The sequence below is a fragment of the Mercurialis annua genome, linkage group LG3, assembly GCF_937616625.2.
Source record: "Mercurialis annua linkage group LG3, ddMerAnnu1.2, whole genome shotgun sequence".
Lineage (NCBI taxonomy): Eukaryota > Viridiplantae > Streptophyta > Magnoliopsida > Malpighiales > Euphorbiaceae > Mercurialis > Mercurialis annua.
This window is the reverse complement of record NC_065572.1, coordinates 5,820,261-5,846,842: the sequence shown is the minus strand read 5'-3', so window position 1 is coordinate 5,846,842 and position 26,582 is coordinate 5,820,261. Positions and strand designations below refer to the sequence as shown.

Below are 26,582 nucleotides of genomic sequence, written 5' to 3'. Positions count from 1 at the left end.
TTTTTTAATTAAACGGAGGAGCAGTTCTGCTCTTCCGTTGAGGAGCTGCCGGAGGAGGAGCAGCTAAATTTTAAAAAATATTATTTTTTAATTAATTTAAATTTAATTTTTTTTTATTTATAGAGAAGATGATTTTTTGGTATAATTTATAACATTAAAGGACTTTTAGTTTTTTTAATAAAAATGAAGGACCTATTTTGAATATTAACCAAATGAAAAGAGTTCAATTTAATATATCAAGGTGCAATTGAAAACTAAAAATACAAAATAGGGTATAATTAAAAAAATTGCTAGGTCGGGGTGGAATTGAAAATTAAAACAAAGGTCAGGGTTTTTTTAGCCCATTAGCCAAAAAACATTGTTATACTTTTGGGGTTTTCTGTTTCGATGGGTATAGCATTCTTGAACTATGTTTTTTGCTATCACCTTACTCTTTTCTTGTTTATCGAGAGTAAGGACATGATTAAAATAAAAAAAACATGTAAAAATGGTGATTTTATATGGAATTAATCTTTTTTTTTTATATAAGTAGTTACTTTTTCTATTAGTAAAGGTTTATTCCGTCCCTCTAACTTGGCATAAAAGATCAAAACTGTCAAAGTTTATGGATTTTAACAAATAAACTCAGAGCTTGGAAAAATTACATCATATTACTCATTGATTTGTAAACTAACGCATGCTTTTATTTGCCAACAAGGAGTAAAATGATCAAACTTTACCAAGTTGTGGATTTATTTGTCCAAAACCACCAACTTGTATACTTTAAGCTTTTATGCCAAGTTAAAGGGGTAAAATTAACCTTTATAGGTTTTCCAATTGGTTTTGAGGTTATGCAAGCTTCATTGCAAATAAAGATAAGTTAAATGAACAATTCAAAATGAATATTTGCTATTATTAAGATGAATGAAACAAATACTAAACCACATTAATTTAAGTGCATACATAGCTAGCAATCCAATTATTCAAAATTATAACCAAAAAAAAATAAGAATCTGATTGGTGCTTAGTATTTTGGATGAATCTTCTTCAGCTTCTTCCTCTTGACTTGTGAATTAGAGTCATGAACACTGCTCATGCACCCTAATTTTCTCTTCATTTGCTTCCACATACTAAATTTTCCTGTATTCTGATGATTCTTGCTACCATTCTGAACTATTTCTTTTTTCATCACACAGCATTCTTGTTCTAATTCCATCACTTTAATGCTCATTTTGTTCATCTCATTTCTCAATTCTTCTGCATCAGAATCTGCTCCTTTCACATCTTGCTCCTCTTCCTCGTCAACTTTTCGTAACGTTTCGTCAAAAACCCGAACCTGATTTGCAAATGTGTTTCGTATCTGCGATTGGCATATAAACAGCACTTGCACTACGAATCTCAACGGCAGTCTTTCATTAGTCACAGCGTGTTCGCAAGCTTCAGGCGACATTTTTTGGCAATCCAATGTCCTGCAAATCTCCTCTTTTTCGGTTTCTGTTAGATTACGGTTTTTATCCAAGTAAATGTCGATAGCCCTGTAAATTCCGTCGCAGTTTTTCTGTATTCCTACTGATACTGCCATTGATATATCACCAAGCTCACGGAAAGTATCGATCTTTAAATCTCTGTCACTAGCAATCTCCATAAGGAACTCCTCAATAAGTACTGCCACCGCGATTATGCCAGAACCGCTACTATAGTTTCCGTAAAAATGCTTCAAAATCCTCCTCAGGCTCTCGACATCATATTCCATTCCATCCGCATTGCCAACACCTTGACAAGGGTTCTTCATTAAGAGATCATTGACAGTTGCCTGTTCTAGCTGTTGCCCGATTCTATACTCGAAACCATTACGACATTCGTGACTACAATCCAATGACGTAGCGAATTTGAGCAGTTTGAACAACAATGTGCATGGAACTAGTCCTTTCTCATTCGGCAGAAGGCTTTCCACAGTTTCTATAACATCCCTTTGAGAGTGTCGATCGTATACTAACATATTATCGCCTTCTTCGCTGCACGAGAAAACCCATAACTCTGCATATCTGCAGAGCGACGCAGCTACATACCTTGGAGGAATGTGGTTCTGATTCATTGTGAAAATGATTGGCTGATATAGCTGAAGAGGAAGTTTTGTCAAATCCTCCGATTCCCATTCTACACGAAACAGCCTTCGTCTGGCATTCGGTCTATAGTACTCCTCCTCCACCTCCTCCTCCTCCTCAATGCCATCAGTATCGTCACCATTCGATGAAATCTTGAATGGATCGCCAAGTAGATGAGGATTCATCTGTGCTTTTTCAGCAAGTGAATCTAGACAAGGCTCGAGCAAACCCAAACGCGCCGCTTCAGGAAGAAAATTTCCCGACAAACGCAAAGCTTTGATAGTTTCATCCCAACTAGGAAGCACTCTTTGTTCAAGAAAGTCAAGGACTCTCTTTAGCAGATTATTAGTGGAATGATTTTCTGACATCTCTAAGAACTTAGCAAGGCAAATGAGTTGGATAACATTTTCCGACGAGAAACGCGGTTCCAATCCATTGCAGAATTTCAAAACAAGCTCAATGTTTTCTGAATCAACAGGAATATTCTTTAGAAAACAAGAGAGTTCTACTCGCGGATTTTCTTCGAGCAAGGCGGATATTTTTGCTGATCTTGCAGCAAGTTTGCTCTGAAAAAATGCACGAAAAAAAATCAAGTCTATCATATTAATGGAAGAAAGAAAATACTATAAATTGTCTAAAATTTGTAAAACCTTACTCTATCAATGCTCAAGGAAAAACCATATGGTTGAAGCTTATTCTCTGATGAGAAATTAGGCTTCAACAACCTGAAAATGTAATAATACCAGAAATAAGCAAAGATTAACTCAAAAAATAAAATAAAAATCAAGAATTTGAAGGTTTAAAGAAATTACCTTGATGATGCATCAGTTTTGTCCATCTTTTTGACACTGTTTTTGCAACTAAAATGTATTTTAAGTGCAAAATGAGTAAAGAATTTACTGTTATAACTTGCAAATTAGCAGCTAACTTGTGCATGCAGTAGAAGATGATGAGAGGAAGAAGCTAATTTGTGTAGAGAATTGGAGAAAACGGTAAATTTTTTAAAAGTGAGGAAACTTGCAAGAAAAAGAAAAGAAAATCTGCAACGTTCAAAAACTCAAAAAAGATTTTCTGCAAAACTTGAGGAGGTTCTGTTATTTTCTGTTATCGGATAGATTCATACAGCAATACATATAATCTTGAGTAAAAATATTTCATGTTTGGCAAAAGTTTGAACTTACTCTCAGTAAATATATTACAAGCTAATTGTTTTTTTATAAATTTGTATAGCTTAAATTCTTAATTTTTACCGTTAATTATTCTACAAATAATGTTTTTGCTGCGGTTACTTTATTTTTTACAAAGTCACCATTATTTTATTCACTTATCACACCATTAGATGAATAATGGTCATTTTCATCTAAATGGTTAAATAATCAAAGTATAATAAAAATAAAATTATTATACAATTTCCCTATGCATATTTGATTTACATATTATATATTAATTATTTAACCATCATCATAAGGAGATTTTGTGAAAAATAAAATTAAATGAAAAATAAATAAATAAATATTTTCTCAATATATATACTTATGGGACATAAGCTTTTCATCTTTTACTATGAGGAAATAATGTAAAGATTCAAGATGCAGACAAGAACTTTTAACTGTGAAAAAATGATGGGAGTATAATAAAGCTGAAATATGTATATATGAGTATGACTTTATTTCTATAAAATTGCTTCTTGTGGAATTGTGACATTTGGTAACTAATAATAAACAGGTACAGCACTTCTGTTCCCTAAAATTATCCTTCTAACGCCTTTGAACCTTCGTAAGAAAATATACGAACCGCATTTCTGTAACTCAATTCTGCAAGTTCTTCCTTTGTCGTGTCTAACAAAGACGCAACATAAGTAAGTACCTGAAAGTGTCGTGGAACATTGTTAATTAATTTAAACGAAGAAAATGATGGCATGCACAGAAAAGAGAGATGTTTAACGAAAAAAAAGAAAACGTCGAAATGGAAAAAACTGAAACAGAAAACGCTGAAATAGAAAATGCTGAAGGTATATTTTCTAAAGAGAGAAATATAAATATTAAGTTTCGGAGTTATAGAAGCCTTTCGTAAACAAAATGACACACTGAAAACATAGGAATCGACATGTTTCCATGCAATTTATAGGAAGACTGAACAACATACGTGATGGATATTTGCTGGATGATTGAGTGTTTCTCTTGGCCGTACTGACGATGCCTCTTCGGAATCGTGGGATTGATCTTTAGAAGGACTATCAGTTTTTGAGGCAGAATTTTCCATTTTATCTCCTTCCACAGAAAATAGGGAGTCAATATCTGAGTTTGGCAGGGCATCAGGGGCATCTGTCTCCAACAAAATCCTGTCAGAAGATACCTGCAAAAGTTAAGAGAAACGCTTGAGTTTTTTTTTTTATCAACATATAGACTACTTTGCACATAGCAATGCAACTGATGAACTAACCGCTTTCAGCATGCGTTTAGCTTTCGAGACTTTCATGGACATGAGGAAGCCTGAGAAAGAGAAGTAGGCACCAAGCTTGGAAAATTCCGGAACCATCTCAGCAGAACCTAGGTAAGAATGAAGAATAACGCCAGCAGGGAAAGGACCCGTGCTTCTGAGAATTTGCAGTTTATAACAAGTAATCAATGCGTTGCACATATGATTATGACTTAACAAGCATTTTGTTGAAAATAAGAACTATTAAAGATTTAATAACAAAATAAAAAGTGTGCTCGTGGAAACAATTCACAGGCCAGCAGAAGCACCCACAAGGTAAAATATCAAAAACCCTAATCCACAGATTGCAGAATTGAAGTCAACTTAACGGATGACATTTGCTACGCGAAATCTTAAAGAAAAAGAAAATCAGCTTTGCTTCATGTTTCATTAAGAATGCCAAGAACGAAACCATATGTCCATATCTATAGGACTCCCATTCATGCTATCTGTATGCCCAAAAAATTAATTTGCAAACATACAATCTCCAGAAAGAGTGGATGAACCATCATTTTTAACAAGTTCATCGCAATGCACAGGCTCGTTTAACTAGAGACAAATACAGATATGCAATAATGCATCTTGAGTACTGAAAATGCTCCCAAATGAGAAAATTCAAGTTATAACAGTTAACAAAGGAACATTGTTAATTACTCTCTCAGAATGATTAGGTTTAAAATCATTAAGATTCTTAGGATTAACATATAAACTCTTACTTCATGATCTCAAGGAGATCACCAAATGCACGAACACAATGAACAGAGGCCGGTTTGTTCAACTGTTTTGCAAGTTCAAGCTGTTGCCGAAACACTTCAACCTAGATTTGACAAGTTCACTGATTAAAAGATTATGGAAATATATTAAGGGCGAAATATATTTTTTTTCCTACTTAAAGCATATTACAGACAACCAGCATCAAGAAAGAGAAATTAAATAAAATGTATTAACAAAAAAAAACAGATTGGAAAAACCTGATCTAAGAAATCAATCTTCTTCCCATGAGAACCTTTGTCCAATCCAATCTGAAGAGAGGGTCATACAATATTTTTTGTGTTAGTCACATGACTCATGAGCCCTTAGGCAAACAAGAACTTTCAGACAGTTTTACAAGAATCTAAATTACTGACTTGTTAAGCATGCTTTCGTCACAAAAGAAAATTGCTTTAAAAATCGCGAACTTTAGTGTTTTTGGCAATTTTAATAACTTTCAGTTTTGACAATTTAAAACATGAACTATCATTTTTTGCAATTCAAAATACCGTACACACTGAACACTGTTCCGATGTCCATATCTATTGAAAAATACTGATGTGACCATCGGAATGTACACTGTTCCGATGTCCATATCAGCAATCTTTTAAGGGAAAATTATTGGGTATTGACAAAATTTGAAATTTGATGTCCAACGTTATGTTAAATTATAGAGGAACAAGAAAATAATAAACCTCTCCAACAGCAGCAGTGGGAGTGGATTGGAATAATTCTTGAAGTGTATTAAACCAGTTAGGTGTTCTATCAGCAATAAACCTAAAATTAAAAGATCCCCAAAAAAATTAATCATCACATGCATCAAATTTAAAACCACAAAAACATCAATTCAAATTTCAATAGCACTTGATTGAAGAGAAATTAAGACTGACCAAGGATGCAGACCAAAGCATGGAATGACAGAAGGATACTGTTCACCCATTTCTTTAACTAAATTCCAATCACCCTACAATAATTAAAAAAAATATAATTTCATTTAGCATAGATGACAGCAGAATTAAGAGAAATTATAGTGTTGTAAAGGGTTAACCTCGGAGACTCCATTAACTGCAAAATGAAGGATGCCGGTGTTAAGACAAGCTGAGATGAGTTGTGGGGTTTTGTTCAAAATTCTTGGGTCTTGAAGATGACAGTGCGCATCGAACAGTTTGATTGCCATTGCTGCAACTAAACATACACATGGCCACCGTTTGACATTGCAGCAAGAGCCAAGTTTTAAGGTTTGGACTGGACTGGACTGGATTTTGGGTAGAGAAGCTTAATGTGTTGTTGGGCCTTTGGAACAAGGTCAACTAGGATTATACCAGAATCCTTTCTTATTAGGAAAATTTACATATTTATTTAAAATATAAATATATTTAACGGAAATTAAAAAAAAAACACCGCACTTTTTTAACTTTAGATTTTACTCTTTATATTTCAAAAATTAATGATTTTAATTCGTTATCATAATCTTAGCATAATATTATCATAATCTTATTATATAAAAATATTTTACGTATTTTGTCATAATCTTTTCATAATGTTTATTATAATATTATATCATAACTGCATTATAATATTATTATAACCGAATAATATAAACTTATTTTACGTACTCTTTCATTGATTTTATCATAATATTATCTCAACCTTATACATAATACCATGATACAGTTATGATAATGAAATTAAAAAACATATTTTTTTTCCTTATCAAGACACTGTTTTTTACATAAAATTGTTTTTCTATAGAAAATTGTTTTATGCAGATTTTTAGATCTGAAACCGAAATAGTCGTTTCTAATTAATTCCAAACTAAAACAAACATCAACAGTCAATATCGAAAACTGATTTTGTTGATCTTTCTTCAAAATCATATAAGAAACATTTTTAGAGAGATAAAGAGAAATTAAAAATTGTACAAAAAAATTTAGAGCAATTTTTTTTAATTTGGAGGAAAATCATCGGACACGCTATTATTAGGCAAAATAAAAGTTTCACGGGAACAGCGGAAGAAGAATGACGTGAAACAAGAAAACAAAGTAAGAAAATAACTGTTTGAAGAATAAAAAGTATTTGATATGAACTAATGAGGTTAAAGAGTAATTAAAATAGGTCATAGAATAAAAATTTAAAACACAAATGACTGGAAGTATTTTTTTAATTTTTTCATGTTGAGATAGAAATTGCAAATATTTATAAAAATGAAGTGTTTTTTCTAAATGTATTTTGAAATAAATGAAGTTTAATTGATCAAAGGAAAAATAACAAAACGCTCAAATTTTTCAAAATTACATTAATGCTAAAAAAAACAAGTCAGTATCTTTGTTTTTAAAAAATTGTACATTTTCAATTTAAAAACGACATTTCACATGTCACCCTGCAAAATCGTGATAGCCTGCAAACATGCCAATCCTACGACGTATCAACATGTCATTCTTGCAACTCGTCAGTCTTTGCAACTTCCAGTCCTGCAAAACATCAGCATGTCAGCTTCCGCAGCACGACGGTGCATTAATTCATTAAAATCATTCTAAATACATGTAGATACATCTTAGAAACATTTGTGATACAAATACCAATATTAACATTTACATTTAATGTAACACCCACATTTAAATTGCATATAGTCATGCTCATACATTCATGCATTTCGACGGTCAAGAGTAAGCATCGTTCATTTGCATTTACGTGAGCATTTAAAGTAATGATTGATGTTAATTAAATGAAAATGATGGGGGTTTGATTAATGCTATAACTATTCAAAATACATAATAGGTAGTATAACGACCAACAAATATATCAGAACTAAATTGGAATGAAAGTACGTCGGTTAACTAGGTTGATTTGAATGGTTCGAAATGAAATTAAGTTTGAAGTTAGAATTGAACATATAAAATATTTCAAGGATTAAATGAGATATTAGTATTTATGAATGATTCCATAAACCCAATTTTATATTAGCATGAATAAACCCTGACAATAAGTTAAATAACACCTCTTGCCAATCTCTTCTTCACTTATCAAAAAGAAAAAGAGAGAAGAGAGAAGAAACCATAAACACCTAACCTTAGCTCCAGCAATAAGATCAACTACACCTTAAATTAAAGTTTGGATCAAGAAAAGGAGAAATTTGGTAAGTAATTTAAGTGTTTTGGTTGATTAGGTTAGACTTCATCATCTTTTTTGAAGCAATCTGCACATATCCGAAAATTTCATTTTTGTTGTTTATATCATAAACCGAATTATGCAACTCCAAATTGATTGATTCTTAATTCTATGGAAACTATAACCAGTCTACTACAATTGTTATGCTTTGTGTTTCATCATTGGAAATCGTTATGATAGCCTAATAGTCCATACCATTTTGTTGCTCTATCTGCCTATACAGCCTGATAGAGTGTCACCAAAACATGAATATCTCATTGTTTAGAGATCTAATTGAGTTGGTTCGTTTTGTTATATTTTCTAGACTCATATAACTATAACTTCACCGAAGGGTTTTGTCAAATTGTGTTTATATTGATGTGTGGATCAATTGTAAGATAGAGTATATGTTCTGCCTACTTTGTAGAACTATGGCTGCAACATTAGCTACTTTTGAAATTGAAATAATGAGTTATACATGTCCAAATAATGCCATTCTTGTTTCTGTGGATTCATTAGGATGTTAACTAAAACTTTTTAGTTTTGATAAAAACTAATTCTGTCATTTGGATTGTGAATAAGGAAGAAACATGTTAATTATATAATCTGTCTAGATAGTTTAACCTAGTGGTATTGTAATATGCATAATCTGATTTATGCTAATCCAATTGATGTGCTTCCAATTGAAAATGAACCTAGAATCAAATGTACAGGATTCATATCAATTTTTTGTACAAATGATTTTTGAGTTAGGAGTAGTACCTATTTGAAGTCATTGCACATAATCTGCCTAGAAAAAGGGGTTATGGTTACTAGTTTATTTCTTTATGTAAAATATCAAAATAGTTTTACTTTGTGAATGAATTGAGATCGTATATGTGAATAGGTATTTATAGAACAAAAGATAATACGACAGACAAGTCTGGAACTTCACGGGTTTGAGACTCGGTGAATTGAGTAAGTGAATAGATAGTGTTATACTTGGTATATACGTTTGTTTGTAATTGCAAGTGTGTATTGATTTGAGACGCAAATGCGCTTGTGAATTATAGTTGAATTGTTTGCGTGAGTCATGTTTTGGTTTTGAGAATCATGTCATGCTTATGTTTGGATATTCAATGAGAACTGAGATAGTCGTTGGTTGCCTAAAATGGCGATTTGGGCCAACGACGTGAGATTAAGTTATTGGTTGCCTAAAATGGCGATTTGGGCCAATAACGTATGTTGGTTGCCTATATGGCGATTTGGGCCAACATGAGAATTATGCGCATGATTGAATATCCTTCTGTAAACTTGATGTTGATTGAAAATGTGAGAATATGTTTGTTTTGAATTGAACATTGGATTATTATAATTGTTATGGTTATTGTTATGTTGAAAGGATAATTGCTTGAGTTATATATTAGTTACTTGAAATGCTTACGAATGTGTATATTTAGTATGCATATATCTATTTGTTTATTGAGTTGCAGACTCACCCCTCTACGTTATCTTTTTTTCAGGATACAAAGAGTTGCATTGAGTCGACATTTGCATCTGATAGAGGTTTCAGGTGGGCCAATGGTGAGTTAATTGCACATGCATATTTTGAAGTGTTTATGTGTATAAGATAGATGACAAAACTTTTGTACTAAAAGTTATTGTATAGAGTTATGTATAAGTGTTTGATGTGAGATAGTTTGAATGTTACGGCTATGCGATAAGTTAAAACTTTTATGTCGAAACATAGCATATATTAAATGGATTTTGTGATGTTTGTTGTAAATGTTTGAGTATATAATGTTTAATTTGAGGGTGTCACATTAAAAAGGGAATTAATTAAATTTCATTATAATTAGAATAAATATCAATAAAAAGTAATAATTAATAACTACTGTCAACAATAAAAAAGACACTCCAGAATACTAAGTTTTTTTAGTGCATTCAAAAATTTTTATGAAGTATGTGTATTTATTTTAAACCTTATAAAATATGTCAATGTTTCTATTTTTTAAATTAAATTGATTGATATTATAAAGAGTTATTTTACAAATACCGAAAAAAATAAAAATATTTACAAAGATACTACTTGTATATTTTTAACAGAAACATAAAAAATAATTATACAAGTACAAATTTTCAAAAAATATTTACAAGAATACAACTTTTTTGCATACACAAATAATCTGTATATTATCTATATAATCTATATATAATACGAATTATATACAAATTATATACGTCTTTTTTAAAAGAAAATTCAGATCTATCAGATTTGAAAATTTAATCTGTATATTATATGTATATAATCCGTATATAATACGAAATATATACGATTGTTTAAAATCAGATCTAAAAATAAAAATTCCAGATCTGAAAAACGAAGGAGATGAGGATGAAGACGAACTGAAAATTCAATCACGAATCATATATAATAAATCCCAGATCTATACATACAATAAGAATAAAATCCTAGATCTAGACATACAAATCATAGATCTAAACATACAAATATGATTTCATAACGTTTGAAATCTGATTTTATAAAATAAATACGAACGGCGGCGTAAGGAGTGCTGAGGAACAACAGCAAGATCGTGAAGGATGGCACGGCGGCGAGTGGAGCAGCGGGGGTAGTGTAGAGAGGTTGCGGCAGCGAGGGGAGGAGAAGGAAAGTAAGCTGTGGTGGTGATTTTATAAGATGAAAATTGATGTTGGTGGTGGTGGATGTTAATGGAGTAAGAGAGAAAATGAAATTAGGGTTTGAGTAGAGAAGATGAAGAAAAAGGGAGAAATGATAATTTTGTTAATAAAAAAGATAAGGTAGTATGTTAAGAAATATGAAAAACACTCTTGTAAACAGAAAGTATAAGTTAGTATGTTTGTAAATATTTTATCTTATTATGTTATAAAGCGTAAATATTTTTATTATAAAAGTATAAATTTTAAAATTATATTTTATTATATTGAATCGATAAATTAATATGATTTATAATTGATTTCTATATTAAAAATATAATTGAATCTTGTGTTGTTTTCAAAACCCTATCAAACTAAGAAATTCATTTATTTTCAATTAACTTAATTGAATGAAATTTATTCCATAAAAATTCATTTATCCCTTCAGTTTGATATAAATAGTATCAATTAAGAAAAAATTTATAATTTTGGATAGAAACACTATAAAGTTAGTTAATTTGGTCAATTTTACTTCTTCAACCGATGTGAAAAAGGTTGTTTGGAGGAATTGGAGCTAAAGTGAATTATTGGACCATTTGGAGTTTAAAGAGTAAAACAAATCAAATGGTTTATGTTGAAGGTAATTTTATTGAAAACATCAATTTTAAAAATATTTTTATTCAGAACTATAAAATTGATATTTTGTCCAAATTCAAAGGCATCATAAATTTTATTGAAATTTATAGGTTAGACTTGATTATTCTAATTATATTTTAATTTCAATAAATTACTACCAAAGTGACAAGGATTTATCTTTTCTTTTGGTTGTCCGGATTCGCCTGACTATTCTGGATTCGATCTGCATCGCGCACTTGACATATTGGGAGTCTGTTAGCGGAAATTTTTTACATTCACAAGACTCCAACTCAAAATTTTATTTAAACGATGCCAAACTGCTTATCATTTGTACCAATTCCGTTGGTATAAGGATTTGTCTTCTAGTTTAGATGAGCAATGTGCACTCATAATATCCAAGTAATTGCGAATCAACAAAAATAAAATAAAATACAAGCAATTTGATCTCTATAAATGGAAAGAGGAAACGAATTCTTTTTTGAAAATAAATTACAAGTCAATGTCACTTTGATTTTCACAAGAAAGTTCAAAGAAGTACAACCATTTTGCATAATTTTTGGTGGAGATTGGAACACGTCAACCATGCAACATACATCACTAATGCAAGAATCATTTTGTCATTTATTCTTCACCACAAAAATTGTCTGTTGAGACCACACGCTGCAAAGGAATTATAATATTTAATAAAAACATATCCTAAAAGATTTTTTCTCAGAATTTATTTTATATTTTGAGGTTGGTAATGTAAAAATAAGGACGAGAGTGCAAATATTCATTGTTTATTATGAAAATAACATTGTGAGATGTATTGGCAGATTTAGAATGTTTTTATAAAATGTGAAAAAGTGTATTAAAATTTTATAAGACTCATTGCTATTGAGTGATTCCTTCATTTTTTTTTGATAATATTATGAAGTATTTTAAACGGGTCACAAATATAAAATGGTAATTTTTAGATTTTTATATTTAAATTAATTTCTACTTGAGCCGGATAAATTTTTTACGACAGACACAATTGTGACTCTAAATTTAAACGGCTGCATATATAAATATGTTTGAATTCACGATCTCATTGAAGTTAAGAGAACCTTTTATCAGCAACTTGGATTATTTTTTATTGTTAAAAAACAAAAATGAAAAAAAAAGATAGAACAGCAACAGAACACGTTGGCTACTGACAAAGCTTAACCCTATTAAACAGAGCGAATGCCACAGAATCAGAATCAGCCAATAAGAGTACAATCACATATTCTTAATTTTTTAAAATTAAATAAAAATCCTGCAACTCTTAAACATTTGTTTTACGAATAACTTTTCAACATTAAAATAAAAAATTTCTAAACTTTTTAATTTTTATATATTTTCTTATGAATCTCAATTAAAAAGATATTCTCAAATCTCAATTATGTAAAGCAAAAACGTTTCTAGCTTTGAAAATTCTCAAGATTTTGACAAAACAAAAAGAAACCAGAAAACCAAAATATCAGGAATATAAATAAACAAAGAAGGCGATTGGTTCCAATTGAAATGGAAGCAAGCTTCATGTTAAAGCAGTTACCAAGCTGCAATACTTCAACTTTGTCTTGTCTCTCTCGTCAGCTACTCTTAATCTCCAGTTCCCACCACAAATCTCACTTCTTGTTCCTCAAACACCCATTTTCATCCACCTTTCAACTCCACCACCAACACCAACCTTTCATTTTGAAGAACAGCACCAGCCATGGCACCAGTGACAAGCCAAGAACAACATCACCCACCAAGAAAAGAAAAACCAACATCAAAAAAAACATTGGAATCTCCAGAAAACCCAGAAAATCTGTTCCTGTTGGTAATGATGGTGGTGGGGAGGTCGTAGTTAATGAAGAGAGTGAAAACAAGGTCAAAATGAAGGTAAATGTGAATTCTTTGCATCAAAATGGGGACCCTTTAGGGAAAAAGGATCTGGGCAAGAGTGTTGTGAAGTGGATAAGCCAGGGAATGAGAGCAATGGCTAGTGAGTTTGTTGCTGCTGAGACTAGAGGGGAGTTTTTGGAGCTGAGACAAAGGATGGGTTTGGAGGCTGGATTGACTTTTGTTATACAGGCTCAGCCTTATATTAATGGTGTTCCTATTCCTTTAGGGTTTGAAGCTCTTTGCTTAAAGGCTTGTACTCATTATCCTACGCTTTTCGATAATTTTCAAAGAGAGCTGCGTGATGTTCTTCAGGAATTGCAGGGTAAAGGGTCTGTTCAGGATTGGCAAAAGACTGAATCTTGGAAGTTGCTCAAGGAGCTTGCTAATTCAGGTTTCTTTCTTTCTAGATTAAAATTTGTTTTATTGTTGTTTAATGTGTAAATGATTTATAAAGATTTGTATTTTGGCTTAATGATTGAGTAAGTAGAAGCTTAGCTCACACTATTGAGAAAAGATTGATGTTTTCTGGTTAAAATTACAATTTTCTAGTTGTTTAATGTAGTAATGAATGGAGTTTGAAGAGCTAGAGAATTCGACTTGGTTGTAATCTGTAGTCTGTTTAACGGCAAGGAAGGCGATTTTTTGATGTCCTATTGTTTGTAAGTTGGAATATGAACTGAGTTGGTTCTTTTGCAGTTCAGCATAGAGCAGTTGCGCGAAAAGTGTCACAACCAAAGCCTTTGCAAGGTGTTTTAGGCATGAAGTTGGAGAAGGCTAAGGCCATACAGGGAAGAATTGATGAGTTTACTCAAAGAATGTCGGAATTGCTCCGTATAGAGAGGGATGCAGAATTGGAGTACACTCAGGAGGAGTTGAATGCTGTTCCTACACCTGATGAGAATTCTGATTCATCTAAGCCGATTGAGTTCTTGGTTAGCCATGGACAGGCTCAGCAAGAGCTTTGTGACACCATCTGCAACTTGAATGCAGTTAGCACGTTTACAGGTTATTCCGTAATTTAACTTTGCAATGATGATTAATTGTTTTATTGTGAAGTTGTAAACACCGTCTGACTTATACGGGAATTCCGATGTGCAAACAGGATTAGGAGGAATGCACCTGGTATTGTTTAGGGTTGAAGGAAATCACCGACTGCCACCTACAACCCTTTCACCTGGTGACATGGTTTGTGTGAGAGTTTGTGACAGTAGGGGTGCAGGTGCAACTTCTTGCATGCAGGGTTTTGTCAATAACCTTGGGGAGGATGGCTGTAGTATCAGTGTGGCTCTAGAATCTCGTCATGGTGATCCCACCTTCTCGAAGCTCTTTGGCAATAGTATTCGTATTGATCGTATCTATGGATTGGCAGATACTCTCACTTATGAGGTATTTGATGAAAAATAATGTTCACTCGTACTTATTTCTTAACTGACTAGTTGTCAAATTGAGGTATTTCGATTTCCATAAGCTCTTCATTGGACTTCTCAACGAGCCTTTCCCAATGTGATACATTTTCTTGTCAGGGTTCATCTTGTTATGTTTCCCCTTAACGTTTAATTTCAAGCTTTAAAAACTAAGTCTATTTTCGGTCACCCACATGCATCATGCAGATGGTCTAGACTCCAAAGCATTGGGTCCGTGCGTTTCTGTACTTTTAAGAGCTGGTGATTGCATCAATGACTTAGCAATTGAGAAGAGGTGCCTGGCTTGTTTCTGATCCCTTAAAAACCATGTTTTGGCAGTTCTTCAGTTTTGTTAGCTTTATTTATTGACTGCCTCCTATTTCAGCTTGAGAACTTACTCAGGTTTTCAAGAACCATTTATCATGCTGGCAAATTCAAATTACTTGATCATATCTACTTTACTCAATACCCCCCACACATAATTGGAGAACTAATTGCATTAAGCATCAATAAAAATATAGATTTGGCGACCTTTGATCGGTAATAAACTAGCACATTAACAAGTAATTATAGTATGCTGGAGTATCATCAAAATTCTCAATTTTTTGTTTCTTTTATGGGCTTTAAAGTTTACATGTGTATTGACTGGCTTATTGTGATCTTTATTGAAGCGTAACTGCGAAGCCCTCATGCTGCTTCAGAAGCATGGCATGCAAAAGAAAAATCCCTCAATTGCTGTTGTGGCTACACTATTTGGTGACAAGGAGGATATTGCTTGGTTGGAAGAAACAGATTTGGCAGACTGGAAAGAAGCTGATATGGATGAATCTCTTGGGAGTGAAAAGTTTGATGATTCACAACGAAAAACAATTGCCTTGGGATTGAATAAGAAACGGCCCCTATTGGTAATCCAAGGGCCTCCAGGTACTGGGAAGTCAGATTTGCTTAAAGAACTTATAGTACGCGCTGTTCACCAAGGTGAAAGGGTGCTTGTGACAGCACCTACAAATGCAGCTGTTGACAATATGGTTGATAAACTTTCAAGTATTGGCTTAGACATTGTTCGGGTTGGTAATCCAGCACGTATTTCTTCTGCTGTAGCATCAAAATCTTTGAGTGAAATAGTGAAATCTAAGCTTGCAACTTTCTGCATGGAGTTTGAAAGGAAAAAGTCCGATCTTAAAAAAGACCTGAGACAATGCTTAGATGATGATTCTTTAGCTGCTGGCATCCGACAGCTTCTGAAACAGCTCGGAAAGACCATGAAAAAGAAGGAAAAGGATACCGTAAAGGAGGTGTTATCAAGTGCACAGGTAGTTCTTGCAACTAACACCGGAGCAGCCGATCCTCTGGTTAGGAAGCTGGATTCTTTCGACCTCGTTATCATAGATGAAGCAGGGCAGGCAATAGAACCTTCTTGTTGGATACCGGTATTGCAGGGTAAACGCTGTATTATTGCTGGGGACCAATATCAGCTCGCTCCGGTGATTCTATCTAGAAACGCCATGGAAGGTGGCCTTGGTGTATCTCTACTGGAAAGAGCTGCAAATTTGCATGAGGGGGTCCTTGCAACTCAGTTAACTATACAGTATCGTATGAATAATGCAATAGCCAGTTGGGCCTCCAAGGAAATGTATGGTGGATTATTAAAGTCCTCTTCAAAAGTTGCTTCACATCTTCTTGTAGATTCTCCATTTGTTAAGGTAATAAACCTATCTCTAACACTTTCCTAATGTATATAGGTAGAGGTGAGCAAAATGTCCGACCGACCGAATGAACCAACCAAACCGATTACTGTTTGTTGGTTCAGTGATAAAAATGGATTTTCGATCGGTTTGGTTTAGGTTTTTTATCTTTTTGTTCTTGGTTTGAGATTTGGATTATCCAAATTAACCGGACCGACAAATAGATGGTACATTTGTTATAGTTTAATTTTTTATTAACAATCATTGTAATTTTGTCGGTTTTAACTGAACTGACCAAATTGCTGACTTATTTGGTTCGGTTCAGTATTGATTTTTTGTCGGTCCGGTTTCAGTTTCGGTTAATGTTTAATGTTCTGTCAGTCCGATTTTGAGCATTCGGTCTATCGGTTAATCCGGTTTTGGAATTTTTGGTTCGGTTTTATCTGAGCTGACCGAATGCCCACTTCTTAATATATAGGACAAAGAAAGTAAATTTTACATATTATGTTGTTAGTTTAAATATTTTATAACATGCGTACAATTGCTTTGCGTACTAGGACTGTACATTCTGTTCAAACCCAACCAAAAAGTTTTTTTTTCCAAATCAAACCAAACTATTCGGTTCGGTTCCTTTTCTGGTTCAGTTCAGCTTTGATTTGATTTGTACCACAATGAACTGAATTTATTTAACTGAAACTGTATCGGACCAAAAACCAAAATTTATGTATAATTCAAACCAAACCGAAGCAATTTGTCGGTTCGGTTTTTGCTAGGAGCCTAGGACTGACTATCTCCAGAAAGCATCTGTCTTAGATATCAACTTCATGCATGCATAACACCATTGAGGTGAAGAGTTACCCTGTTTGCAAAACACTAACGCCTAGATACAAACTGTAGCTTACTTAGATTGTAACTGAAGTAGTACTTAGAAAAGTGTATGGCCTCTGAGTATTATTTTTGCATAGACATGAAGCATCAGCTAACTTTTGTTCATGTTTTTATAGCCTACATGGATAACTCTATGCCCCCTGCTGTTACTGGATACAAGAATGCCATATGGAAGTCTGTCCTTAGATTGCGAAGAGCATTTAGACCCAGCTGGAACAGGTTCACTTTACAATGAAGGGGAAGCCGAAATTGTTGTGCAACATGTGATTTCCTTGATTTATGCAGGTAGAAACTCTTCCCTTTAATGATAAAATGAGTGTGTATGTGTTCTTGCTTTGTTATTTCTAGCCTAAAACTCGAACGGTAAAATTTCCTGTCCTGCCATAGCTCGTAGATGAGTTTGTTGTACTTTGTTTTCTGAAGAACTTAATTGCATTATCGAAAACGATGATGTGCTGTTGGATAATTATGTAGTTCAGCTGCTCAGTCATTGCTAGATGTTATGTATATGCTATCATAAATTTGAACTGGGGTCACTAGCGGGTTTATCACCCAATAATTTTCTCTATCGTTATAAACTCAAATTCAATTTGTTGCATAAGCGAGAGTAATAGTCGATTTAAAGCAACTTCTTACACATGCGGGAGTGTTGAATTTGTACGAACCATGTTTTCCTCTTCCGTTTTGTACTTTTTTATACTAGTTGCTGGTCTAGCTTCTTTCTATAAACCGATTCCGTCCCATTTTCCTGTCACGGAGACAAACGGTTATCATAATCACATGGTATTCTATATCAATTTCCGAGTATCTTACTCATGCGTCAGAACACTTGATTTCCTTCAGTTTAATTGTTCTTTTTGGAATATCTATGGATTAAGACGATTTTTGGTCCCAACCCACGTATGATTTTTGCAGGGTAATTGTGTAATCTATATCTATTGACTTGACTCTACAATGCAGGTGTTAGACCAGCAGCCATTACAGTTCAGTCACCTTATGTTGCTCAGGTGCAACTCTTAAGAGACAGGCTGGATGAAATTCCTGAGGCAGATGGTGTCGAAGTTGCCACTATCGATAGCTTCCAAGGTCGTGAGGCGGATGCAGTAATCATATCAATGGTATCAATTCTTTTCTAGTGTATTAGCTTCATTTGGCACCTATGTTGCTAGAAACTTCTCGAGTCCTACGTTTCAACATTTCGTTTCCATATCCGGAAACGCTTCTGAAACTCCAAAACTCTATATGTATAACCTATTACTGTAAAAGAATATCGTGTCCTAGTAGTCATTATCTTTGTAGAAGTTGGTATTGGTATTAAGTATTCAAAACGCGTAAAGATTGGGTTTTTAGTTTACATGTAATCAATTTGACTACTGCATGGCTAATTTGGTTACCGACGTTTTCCAGGTTCGCTCGAACAATCTGGGAGCAGTCGGATTCTTGGGTGACAGCAGGCGAATGAATGTGGCCGTAACAAGAGCAAGAAAACATGTAGCCGTTGTCTGTGACAGCTCAACAATATGCCATAACACCTTCCTGGCTAGACTATTGCGCCACATTCGTTATTTCGGCAAGGTGAAGCATGCAGAGCCTGGTAGTTTCGGGGGATCTGGACTCGGCATGGATCCAATGTTGCCATCATCAATCAGTTAAGTATACATTATGATGTGTTTTCTTTCCGGAAGAACTCAACACAAATGCCTGATCACCACAAGTATATGCTTTTATATCCATTTATGTACAGCAGGATTCCATTTTTGTTGACAGAACAGAAAAGAAATATTGGTAGTTACATTGTCTGTGATTGTCAGTTAGATTTGTATATAAACAGTACATACAATGCCATTCTTAATTGTATATGATTTTGAAGTTTATAAAAACTCAATGCAAGTTCAATTAGTATTTGCCCTGATGTATACTACTGTCAGTGAAAGAAGCGACAAACTATGTATTTTTGAAAAATCATTTCGGTCTGCAAAATTGCGTTAGGATCAATTAGATTCAATTTCATACGAGGTTTGTAATTTCAAAATGAATTTAAATTTTTGTTATTTCATTTTGATTTGAATCTATTTGATCTAATTTAATAGAAAATTCATTTGATCTTAGAGATATCTTAGATAGACTCTGTCAACTAGTCAACTACCGGAAGAGTCTACCTGATTTTTTTTTCCTCTTACTTTATCAAGTTATGTCTATTTAACTGCACAACACAAGTTTATGAAGTAAAATAATCATTCTCTCAATTATATATAGGCTTAATTACTTAAAAAACCTCCACCTTTAATTTTTATTTCGTTTATACCCTGACCTAGAAAAACTGTCACATATACCCTTGACGTTGTCATTATGTTTCGCCTCTACCTTCGAGGTATTAAATTGACCTCTTTTCATTTGAAAAAGAGTTTAAAATAATCCTTCATTTTTAGCATATATTCTAATTACACGTTAATGTTATTAATTATACAAAAACACATTCTTCTTTAAAAAATTCAACTAATAATAATAATTTAATTTATATTAGTTATCAATAATTTGTTAAAAATAAAAAACCGTAAATTTTTTTACATCAGACTAATTAATTTCAATATAATACCGTACTTTAATTTTAAAATCTATTTTTAATTTTTTTTTAAAAAATTAATAAAAAAATAGCTCCTCCTTCCTTCCATGGAAGGAAGGAGCTCGCAGCTCTTTCCTCCATGAGGAAGGAGGACGCTGCTCCTTCCTCATGGAGGAAGGAGCTCGCAGCTCCTTCCTCCATGAGGAAGGAGCACGCTGCTCCTTCCTCCATGTGAGGAAGGAGCAGTGCGAGCTCCTTCCTCACATGGAGGAAGGAGCAGCTCCTCTTTTAAAATTTATCATTTAAATTTGAAATATTTACATGTTAAATTTCAACGTTTCACGTTTGTAGCAATTTAATCTTATTTTTTAAAGCTTCGTATCGTAATCTTTCGCGCTTTTACATTGTGTAACGTATAGTCGTTTTTCACCAAAAATAAAGCTAAAAAATGTGTATAAAAACAGTGCCGTTTTGCTTAAAACAAAGTCAAAAATAAAAAAATGCTATACAATAGCGATGCGATGTTTTAAAGAATGTGATTAAATCATTACAAATGTGAAATATAGAAATTTAATATGCAAATGATATTTTAATTTTTCAGATTTTAAATAAAAAAAGTTGAATCTCATTTTTATATTATGATAGATTGTTTTAATATATTATAATTTTAAAATTATTGTTATGAATATATTAGTTTTATGGAGAGATTCCTAGGTATACTCACTATACCACGTCATCCGTGAACTATCCTATCATATGTTATGACATGTTATTAAAATAGTGGCACTATCGTACTTTTATTTATTCCTTTATATACTTTTAAATAGTAATATTACGATAGTGCCATTATTTTAATGACGTGTCATAATGTGATAGGTTTAGTACATAGATGACGTGGTGGACTGAGTCTACCTAAAAAATTTCTACTTTTATGTTTACTTTAATCTAAAGGCTGGAATTTTTATATCCATAAATTTCATGTTGGATTTAAAACTATAGATTTATAAAATCTGTGGATCTTCAAAATCCTTGAGAAATAAGTTGTAATAAATACGTACTTACAGGTACAAACCCTTTTCAATAAATGGACCTTACCCTACGTAAGCAGCAAATTCACATAATGTTATCTTAATTACTAGTATAAAACCTATCTAATAGCATCTGAAAATCATCTACTAATTTAGGCGAATATGACGTATAACTCGTGATTATTTATAATATTCAATTAATAAAAGTCATATTTATTGTGACGTGTCACAATTTAGATGAATAATTTATAATCCTATACAATGAACTTCGATCAACCTAAACAATTTTAAATTTCTGTGATTTATATGCTGTTATTTAAAAACAAACTAACTAAATCTAGTTTAATATGTAGAATTGTAAATTTTCTATTGAATATGTGCCGCGCTATCAAATGGAAGTGTCCGTTCAATAATTGGTTATGTTCATTTCTTTTTAAATCATGTGTGACATATTTAATGAGTTCATAATTATATAGGGTGGATTATATTCATCTAAGAATTTTTCGATTTTTAATAATTTGGAGGATTTTTTTTACCACTTACTTGTCTTAATGGAAGATATAAAGATTTGAATCCCATGACTAGTAATAATCGTACACCAAAAATGGCTATATTTATGTATGAACACATTTCCTACATCTAAAACGTTATAGCATTTTCAGAAATTGATTCATCAATCATAGTGTAGTGGGTGCCTAATTGTTTTTGCCTTTAGTAGGATTATTCATCAAAAACCCTAGAAATCTAACCACTCAAGAAATCATCAAAACCAACTAATAAAATCAGTTATATTACTTATTATTTAAAGAACATTGTTTTTTCAATCACGAAAAATTCTGTTAAAAACATGATCACCAACTAATAATAGGTTTTTTTGCGTTCAGTCCATCTATACACAATGAATCGATCTTTAAGCTGGAAAGAGTTGTCGTATATTTTTCTAATGAATCAAATCATGAAATAGTTTAAATAATATAAGCGCTCAGCAACAAATTGTGGTCGTGAATTTATATATTTCCATGAGCACTTTCCCTCTCCGAGTATAAAAAATATGAAATATGATAATTAAGAAAGTGTGTGTTACCTCTGCGGAATGGAATAACTATTCCGTATAGAATGAAAATTCTTTACTTTAGTTTATGGAATAGGTATTCCACGGAATTGCTATTCCATGATTTTGTGGAATAAGTACTCCTCTCAAAAACTAAAGAATGGCTATTCCATTCCTTATGGAATAACTATTCTATTTCATGCTATTTCATTCCATGAACCAAACATGGCCTAAAGGGAAGAAAGGATCCAACTTTGGTAATGAATTTATTTCATTGACTAATTCTTTTAATTTCTCACTTAACCAAATTATAAATGCAATCCCAAACAAGAAAAGTAAGTAATTAAAGTAGGAGAATACATTCGGTTCAAACCGAAGCAAACCTATTTTTAAAATCGAATTAATTCAGAATTTAACCGAATTGGTTAGTTTGGTTGATTTTCTCGGCTCAATTTGATTATTTTCAATTCATTTTATACTGAAACATAAGTAGTTTTTTATATTCAAACCCAAATCAAACCAAAAAATTAAACGAAAAATTATAATACTAATCTAAAATGAATTTATCGATTTGGTTCGATTTAATACGGTTTTTGGAGTTGTAAGTGATATTGGCATAGGCAAAATATATAGAGAAAACATCAGTTTCTTTTGTAATAAATAACAGAGTTGTCTGTTATTAGCAGAGACCAAAGTCCCAAATAAATATTAAACTTTGTGTCAGCATCCGTTACTCCTCAAAACTCATCTTTTGACATTTTCTCTAACCCATTTCTGCGTTGGTTTAGATAAACTTTGCTTTCACTCTACTCCCCACTCTCTTTTCTTTTTTTCAAATAAGCCCACTAAACTAATTGTTGCGGTAAATTATTGATCAAAATTATTCATTTTTGTATATTATTTAAAATAATTATTTGTATTAAAACTTTTTAATTTTACTTTTGGAAAAATGTTTTTACTTTTACTTGTGTTTCTTAATTAAATTTAAAACTTAATTTAAAAAATGACAGTTGAAAACTTTTTTATTTTTAGTCCTTTTTCTGATTTATTTAATATAATTTTGATTAATTTTTTTATTCATAGAAGTCGTACTCTTTATTTGTAACTTTAGTGTTGTTTCCAAATTAGATTAAAAGTTTAGCTATGATTAACAGAATAATTAATAAACAATATCTTTTATTTTTACTCTTATTTCCAAATTAAATTAGATTAAAAGTTTATTTATGATTAATAAATTTAGTTTTATTCTTTTTTTAAATTCCGTTGTGTCAAAAATTATAAAAAGAACCCTTGACTTTTTATAAAATATTCTAAAAATTGCAATTGAAAGAAAAAAATCAAATTTAAAATTATTAAATATAAATATAAGGTCCCACACAATACCCAAACAAAATGCCATATATATATTTAGTAGATGAACACCAAATATTTCAAATACTCGAAAGTTTTATTATTGTCTCTCATGGCTACAAAACATAATCTTCTCCAATTCCATGCCATTTTTCTCCTGTTCATCTTCTTTGGCTTCTCTTCAATTATATTTTGCAATGGAGCAACTTATAAAGTTCGTAGCTTAAAGCCACACCAGCAAAACAATGGTCTCGTGCATGTTTTTCCATCTATGACATTTGGTTTTCTACCTAAAGGAATTCCTGTTCCTCCTTCCGCACCGTCAAGGAGACACAATAGGCAGCCGGATAACGGTGCTCCGGCCAGCTCAGCGGACGATAGCGGTGCTCCTCCGTGAGTATAAGAACAAAAGCTTGTGAACGAGTTGGAGATTAGAATATTGTTGATGATTTTTAATTAATTATCTTAATACTTAATAGTTAGATGTTGTGTTTGGATGAGAAAAATGTTAAATTGCTCGAGAAAAGAGCGGGTGCAACGATTAAAGAAAAAATAATATCGAAAAGGATGTAAGATCAACCAGAAACAACATGTTATTGACGATCATTTGTTAAAAGATATGTTTTTCTTAATTATCAATATAGTTGAATGTTGTTATATACTCACTCCATTTTTTTGTTCAGTTGTCATTTTAAGAAATCATATTTTTTAGACGTTGCTATATTTTGAATGATTTTTATTTTTATATTCCAATTAATCCTTCTTATTTAATCACTTCATTAAACAATTAAATTTTTAAACTCTTCATTAATAGGCTTAATAAGTACTATATAAGTATTTAATACTTAAATTTAAGACAAACAAAGTAATTTCTTAAAATTTGTAATTTAGCTTAAAATGACAAAAAATAAAGTAGAGGGAGTATCTTATAGTAGTATATATTTAAGAAAGAGAAACAGAAAAGGAGAGATTAATATATGTGACGACTTTGTGTTTCTGGGAATAAAAAGACATCTATTTGGTTATGTCATTATTTCAATAAGACAATAAATGTTAATTGTGCAATAATTATTATAACAACAAAATCTTGATGTGCCTAACCAATCAATGCAAATTTAAATAGTAACGCAATTACAATGACAAAGAACATAATATATACTATATAAATCTTGTGATTATTCCAACATATTGCTTGAATATTATAATAGGAGTAATAAAGATGTGAAGATAAATAAGTTGCAAACAATTCTATTCTTAATTGGCCTAATACCTTAAAAAATTCTGACTTTTTATAATCTCTTTTCGATCCTATCATGTTGTTGAAAACTTATCAATTTTAAACTATTTCCCACTCTATCGTTTTAATTGTACCAGTTCTTTAATTTTTGCCAATTTTTTTTTACTTAAATGATGAAACTATTCAATTAACCATGTTTAAAGATAAAATTAAATTCATTTTCATTTAAAAAAGTACAAATAATTTCTTTATTTTTATAAACTAACCAAAAACTATAATCAAATAAAAACTAATTTAAATTCTTAGCAAATTTAATTAAATCTAAATAAATTTTAAACATGTGTACAATCAATATATGCTATATAAGGAGAACGTTTTCAAATGAAAAAGACGTCAATTTCATATTTTGGGATACAATTGAAACGATAAAATGCGAAATAGGATAGGGTAGAATCGAAAAGGGGCTACAAAATCGGGTTTTTTTTAAAGATATTAGGTTTTCTTAATTTGTATGTTGAAGATTACAAGTTCTGTATTTGTAATTGACGGATGTTAGAATAATATAAAATAAACTATCAAGTTGCTCAATTACTATCAATGATACCTTAAATGGTACTCCCTTTGCTCTTTTTTAGTTGTCCATTTAGCCAATATTATACATACTAAGATAGTGCTTTCTTTTGTTTTAATTTATAAAAGAAAATACAAATATAGTCCTATTAGTTAATAAATATCTTTTAAATTAAAACATAGAGTCATTTATTAGGGATGGGTAAACTTGGAAAATAAGTAGCTAATATCACATGGGATTTCTAAATGGACAACTATTTGTAGACAAATAAAATTGACTAAATGGACAACTAAAAAAGAACGGATGGAGTATAAACTTTTAGCAGCAAATTGCTAGGTCATGGGTTTAATTCCTCCCACAAACATTCCCTCCTTCGATTATTAAAAAAAAAGTTGCTCAATTACTTTAAAAGTGACTTTCTGTTTCATATTTTTTAAAAAACATTTATCTAGATTGCTTATTATAATGTTATTATTACTTTTGATAAAAACAACTATATATAAAAAAACACAATGTTTGAATTGATGATTTTTAGTAGTGTTTCAAGAATCGAATTTGTGGGTTCAACCGACTCGACTGCAGATTGAAGGTCCGCCCGATTTAATTCTTCTTTAAATACCAACTTTTTTGTTTAATCGGCTTGAGCCGAAGAAGCGATTGAACAAAAAAAATGGTTAGTTTAAGTAAATTTAATTAAAATTCGATTATTTTTCTTGTTTTAAACTACAAAAGCCTATATATAATGTCTAATTAAATTATTTAGAAAAAATTCAAAACAATTAAATTGATTAAAAAAATTGGCTATTACAAAAAAATAATATAATCCATCCCAAATTGATAGTCCACTTTACAATTTTAGACGTCTAAAATTATGAGCCGTTTCATATTTTGGATAAACAATTTTAAAACTAAATATCTTGCTCACCCCTTATAAATTTACATAGTTATTTTCAAATGAATTAATTGCTTCATATTCCAACACAAAATAAATATCATTTTTATTACCTATACAAAATGCACCAATGAAAAAAATTAATTACTAATATGTTATCTACATATCTAGAAAATTATAAAAGGATAAAAATGAAAAACTAGTCAAAATAACAAATTTTTACTAGCTTAATCATTTATTTTAATAACCGTAATTGTCCAAATGGCCT

General features: G+C 31.6%; 3 protein-coding genes across 4 annotated transcripts; 1 reads left to right on the top strand and 2 right to left on the bottom strand.

Moving 5' to 3' along the window:
• Window positions 1-864: 864 nt before the first annotated feature.
• On the bottom strand, window positions 865-3,506 carry LOC126674568 (BTB/POZ domain-containing protein At5g17580). Its single transcript, XM_050369036.2, has 3 exons — window positions 2,897-3,506; window positions 2,740-2,809; window positions 865-2,650 (listed from the first exon to the last, which is right to left on the bottom strand). Exons 1-3 carry the CDS (start codon window positions 2,920-2,922, stop codon window positions 1,004-1,006), a joined length of 1,743 nt encoding a protein of 580 aa, XP_050224993.1. The 5' UTR covers window positions 2,923-3,506; the 3' UTR covers window positions 865-1,003.
• Window positions 3,507-3,718: 212 nt separating this feature from the next.
• On the bottom strand, window positions 3,719-6,589 carry LOC126674569 (uncharacterized). Of its 2 annotated transcripts, XM_050369037.2 has the most exons (8): window positions 6,361-6,589; window positions 6,203-6,276; window positions 6,008-6,089; window positions 5,534-5,584; window positions 5,279-5,379; window positions 4,527-4,680; window positions 4,230-4,439; window positions 3,719-3,950 (listed from the first exon to the last, which is right to left on the bottom strand). In XM_050369037.2, the coding sequence occupies exons 1-8, from the start codon at window positions 6,487-6,489 to the stop codon at window positions 3,834-3,836; spliced, it is 918 nt and encodes a 305-aa protein (XP_050224994.1). In that variant the 5' UTR covers window positions 6,490-6,589; the 3' UTR covers window positions 3,719-3,833. The 2 variants fall into 2 exon arrangements, with proteins under 2 accessions (XP_050224994.1, XP_050224995.1); XM_050369038.2 differs by lacking the exons at window positions 6,008-6,089; window positions 6,203-6,276.
• A 6,525-nt stretch (window positions 6,590-13,114) lies between these two features.
• Window positions 13,115-19,524, top strand: LOC126673172 (uncharacterized). The gene is made up of 7 exons (XM_050367172.2): window positions 13,115-14,037; window positions 14,343-14,651; window positions 14,749-15,032; window positions 15,721-16,752; window positions 17,739-17,907; window positions 18,583-18,740; window positions 19,030-19,524. Exons 1-7 carry the CDS (start codon window positions 13,281-13,283, stop codon window positions 19,273-19,275), a joined length of 2,955 nt encoding a protein of 984 aa, XP_050223129.1. The 5' UTR covers window positions 13,115-13,280; the 3' UTR covers window positions 19,276-19,524.
• The last annotated feature ends 7,058 nt before the right edge of the window (window positions 19,525-26,582 follow it).

Excerpts from the sequence above, each read along its gene's own strand:
- LOC126673172 (XM_050367172.2), top strand. The coding sequence starts at position 13,281 with ATGGAAGCAAGCTTCATGTTAAAGCAGTTACCAAGCTGCAATACTTCA. Across the intron at positions 15,033-15,720 it reads CAGATACTCTCACTTATGAG|CGTAACTGCGAAGCCCTCAT; the intron begins GTATTTGATGAA and ends TCTTTATTGAAG. Across the intron at positions 17,908-18,582 it reads GATTTCCTTGATTTATGCAG|GTGTTAGACCAGCAGCCATT; the intron begins GTAGAAACTCTT and ends TCTACAATGCAG.
- LOC126674569 (XM_050369037.2), bottom strand. The coding sequence starts at position 6,489 with ATGGCAATCAAACTGTTCGATGCGCACTGTCATCTTCAAGACCCAAGA. Across the intron at positions 6,090-6,202 it reads TGCTTTGGTCTGCATCCTTG|GTTTATTGCTGATAGAACAC; the intron begins GTCAGTCTTAAT and ends TTTTAATTTTAG. Across the intron at positions 5,585-6,007 it reads CCACTGCTGCTGTTGGAGAG|ATTGGATTGGACAAAGGTTC; the intron begins GTTTATTATTTT and ends CCCTCTCTTCAG.
- LOC126674568 (XM_050369036.2), bottom strand. The coding sequence starts at position 2,922 with ATGGACAAAACTGATGCATCATCAAG. Across the intron at positions 2,810-2,896 it reads AAAACTGATGCATCATCAAG|GTTGTTGAAGCCTAATTTCT; the intron begins GTAATTTCTTTA and ends TTACATTTTCAG. Across the intron at positions 2,651-2,739 it reads TTTCCTTGAGCATTGATAGA|AGCAAACTTGCTGCAAGATC; the intron begins GTAAGGTTTTAC and ends GCATTTTTTCAG.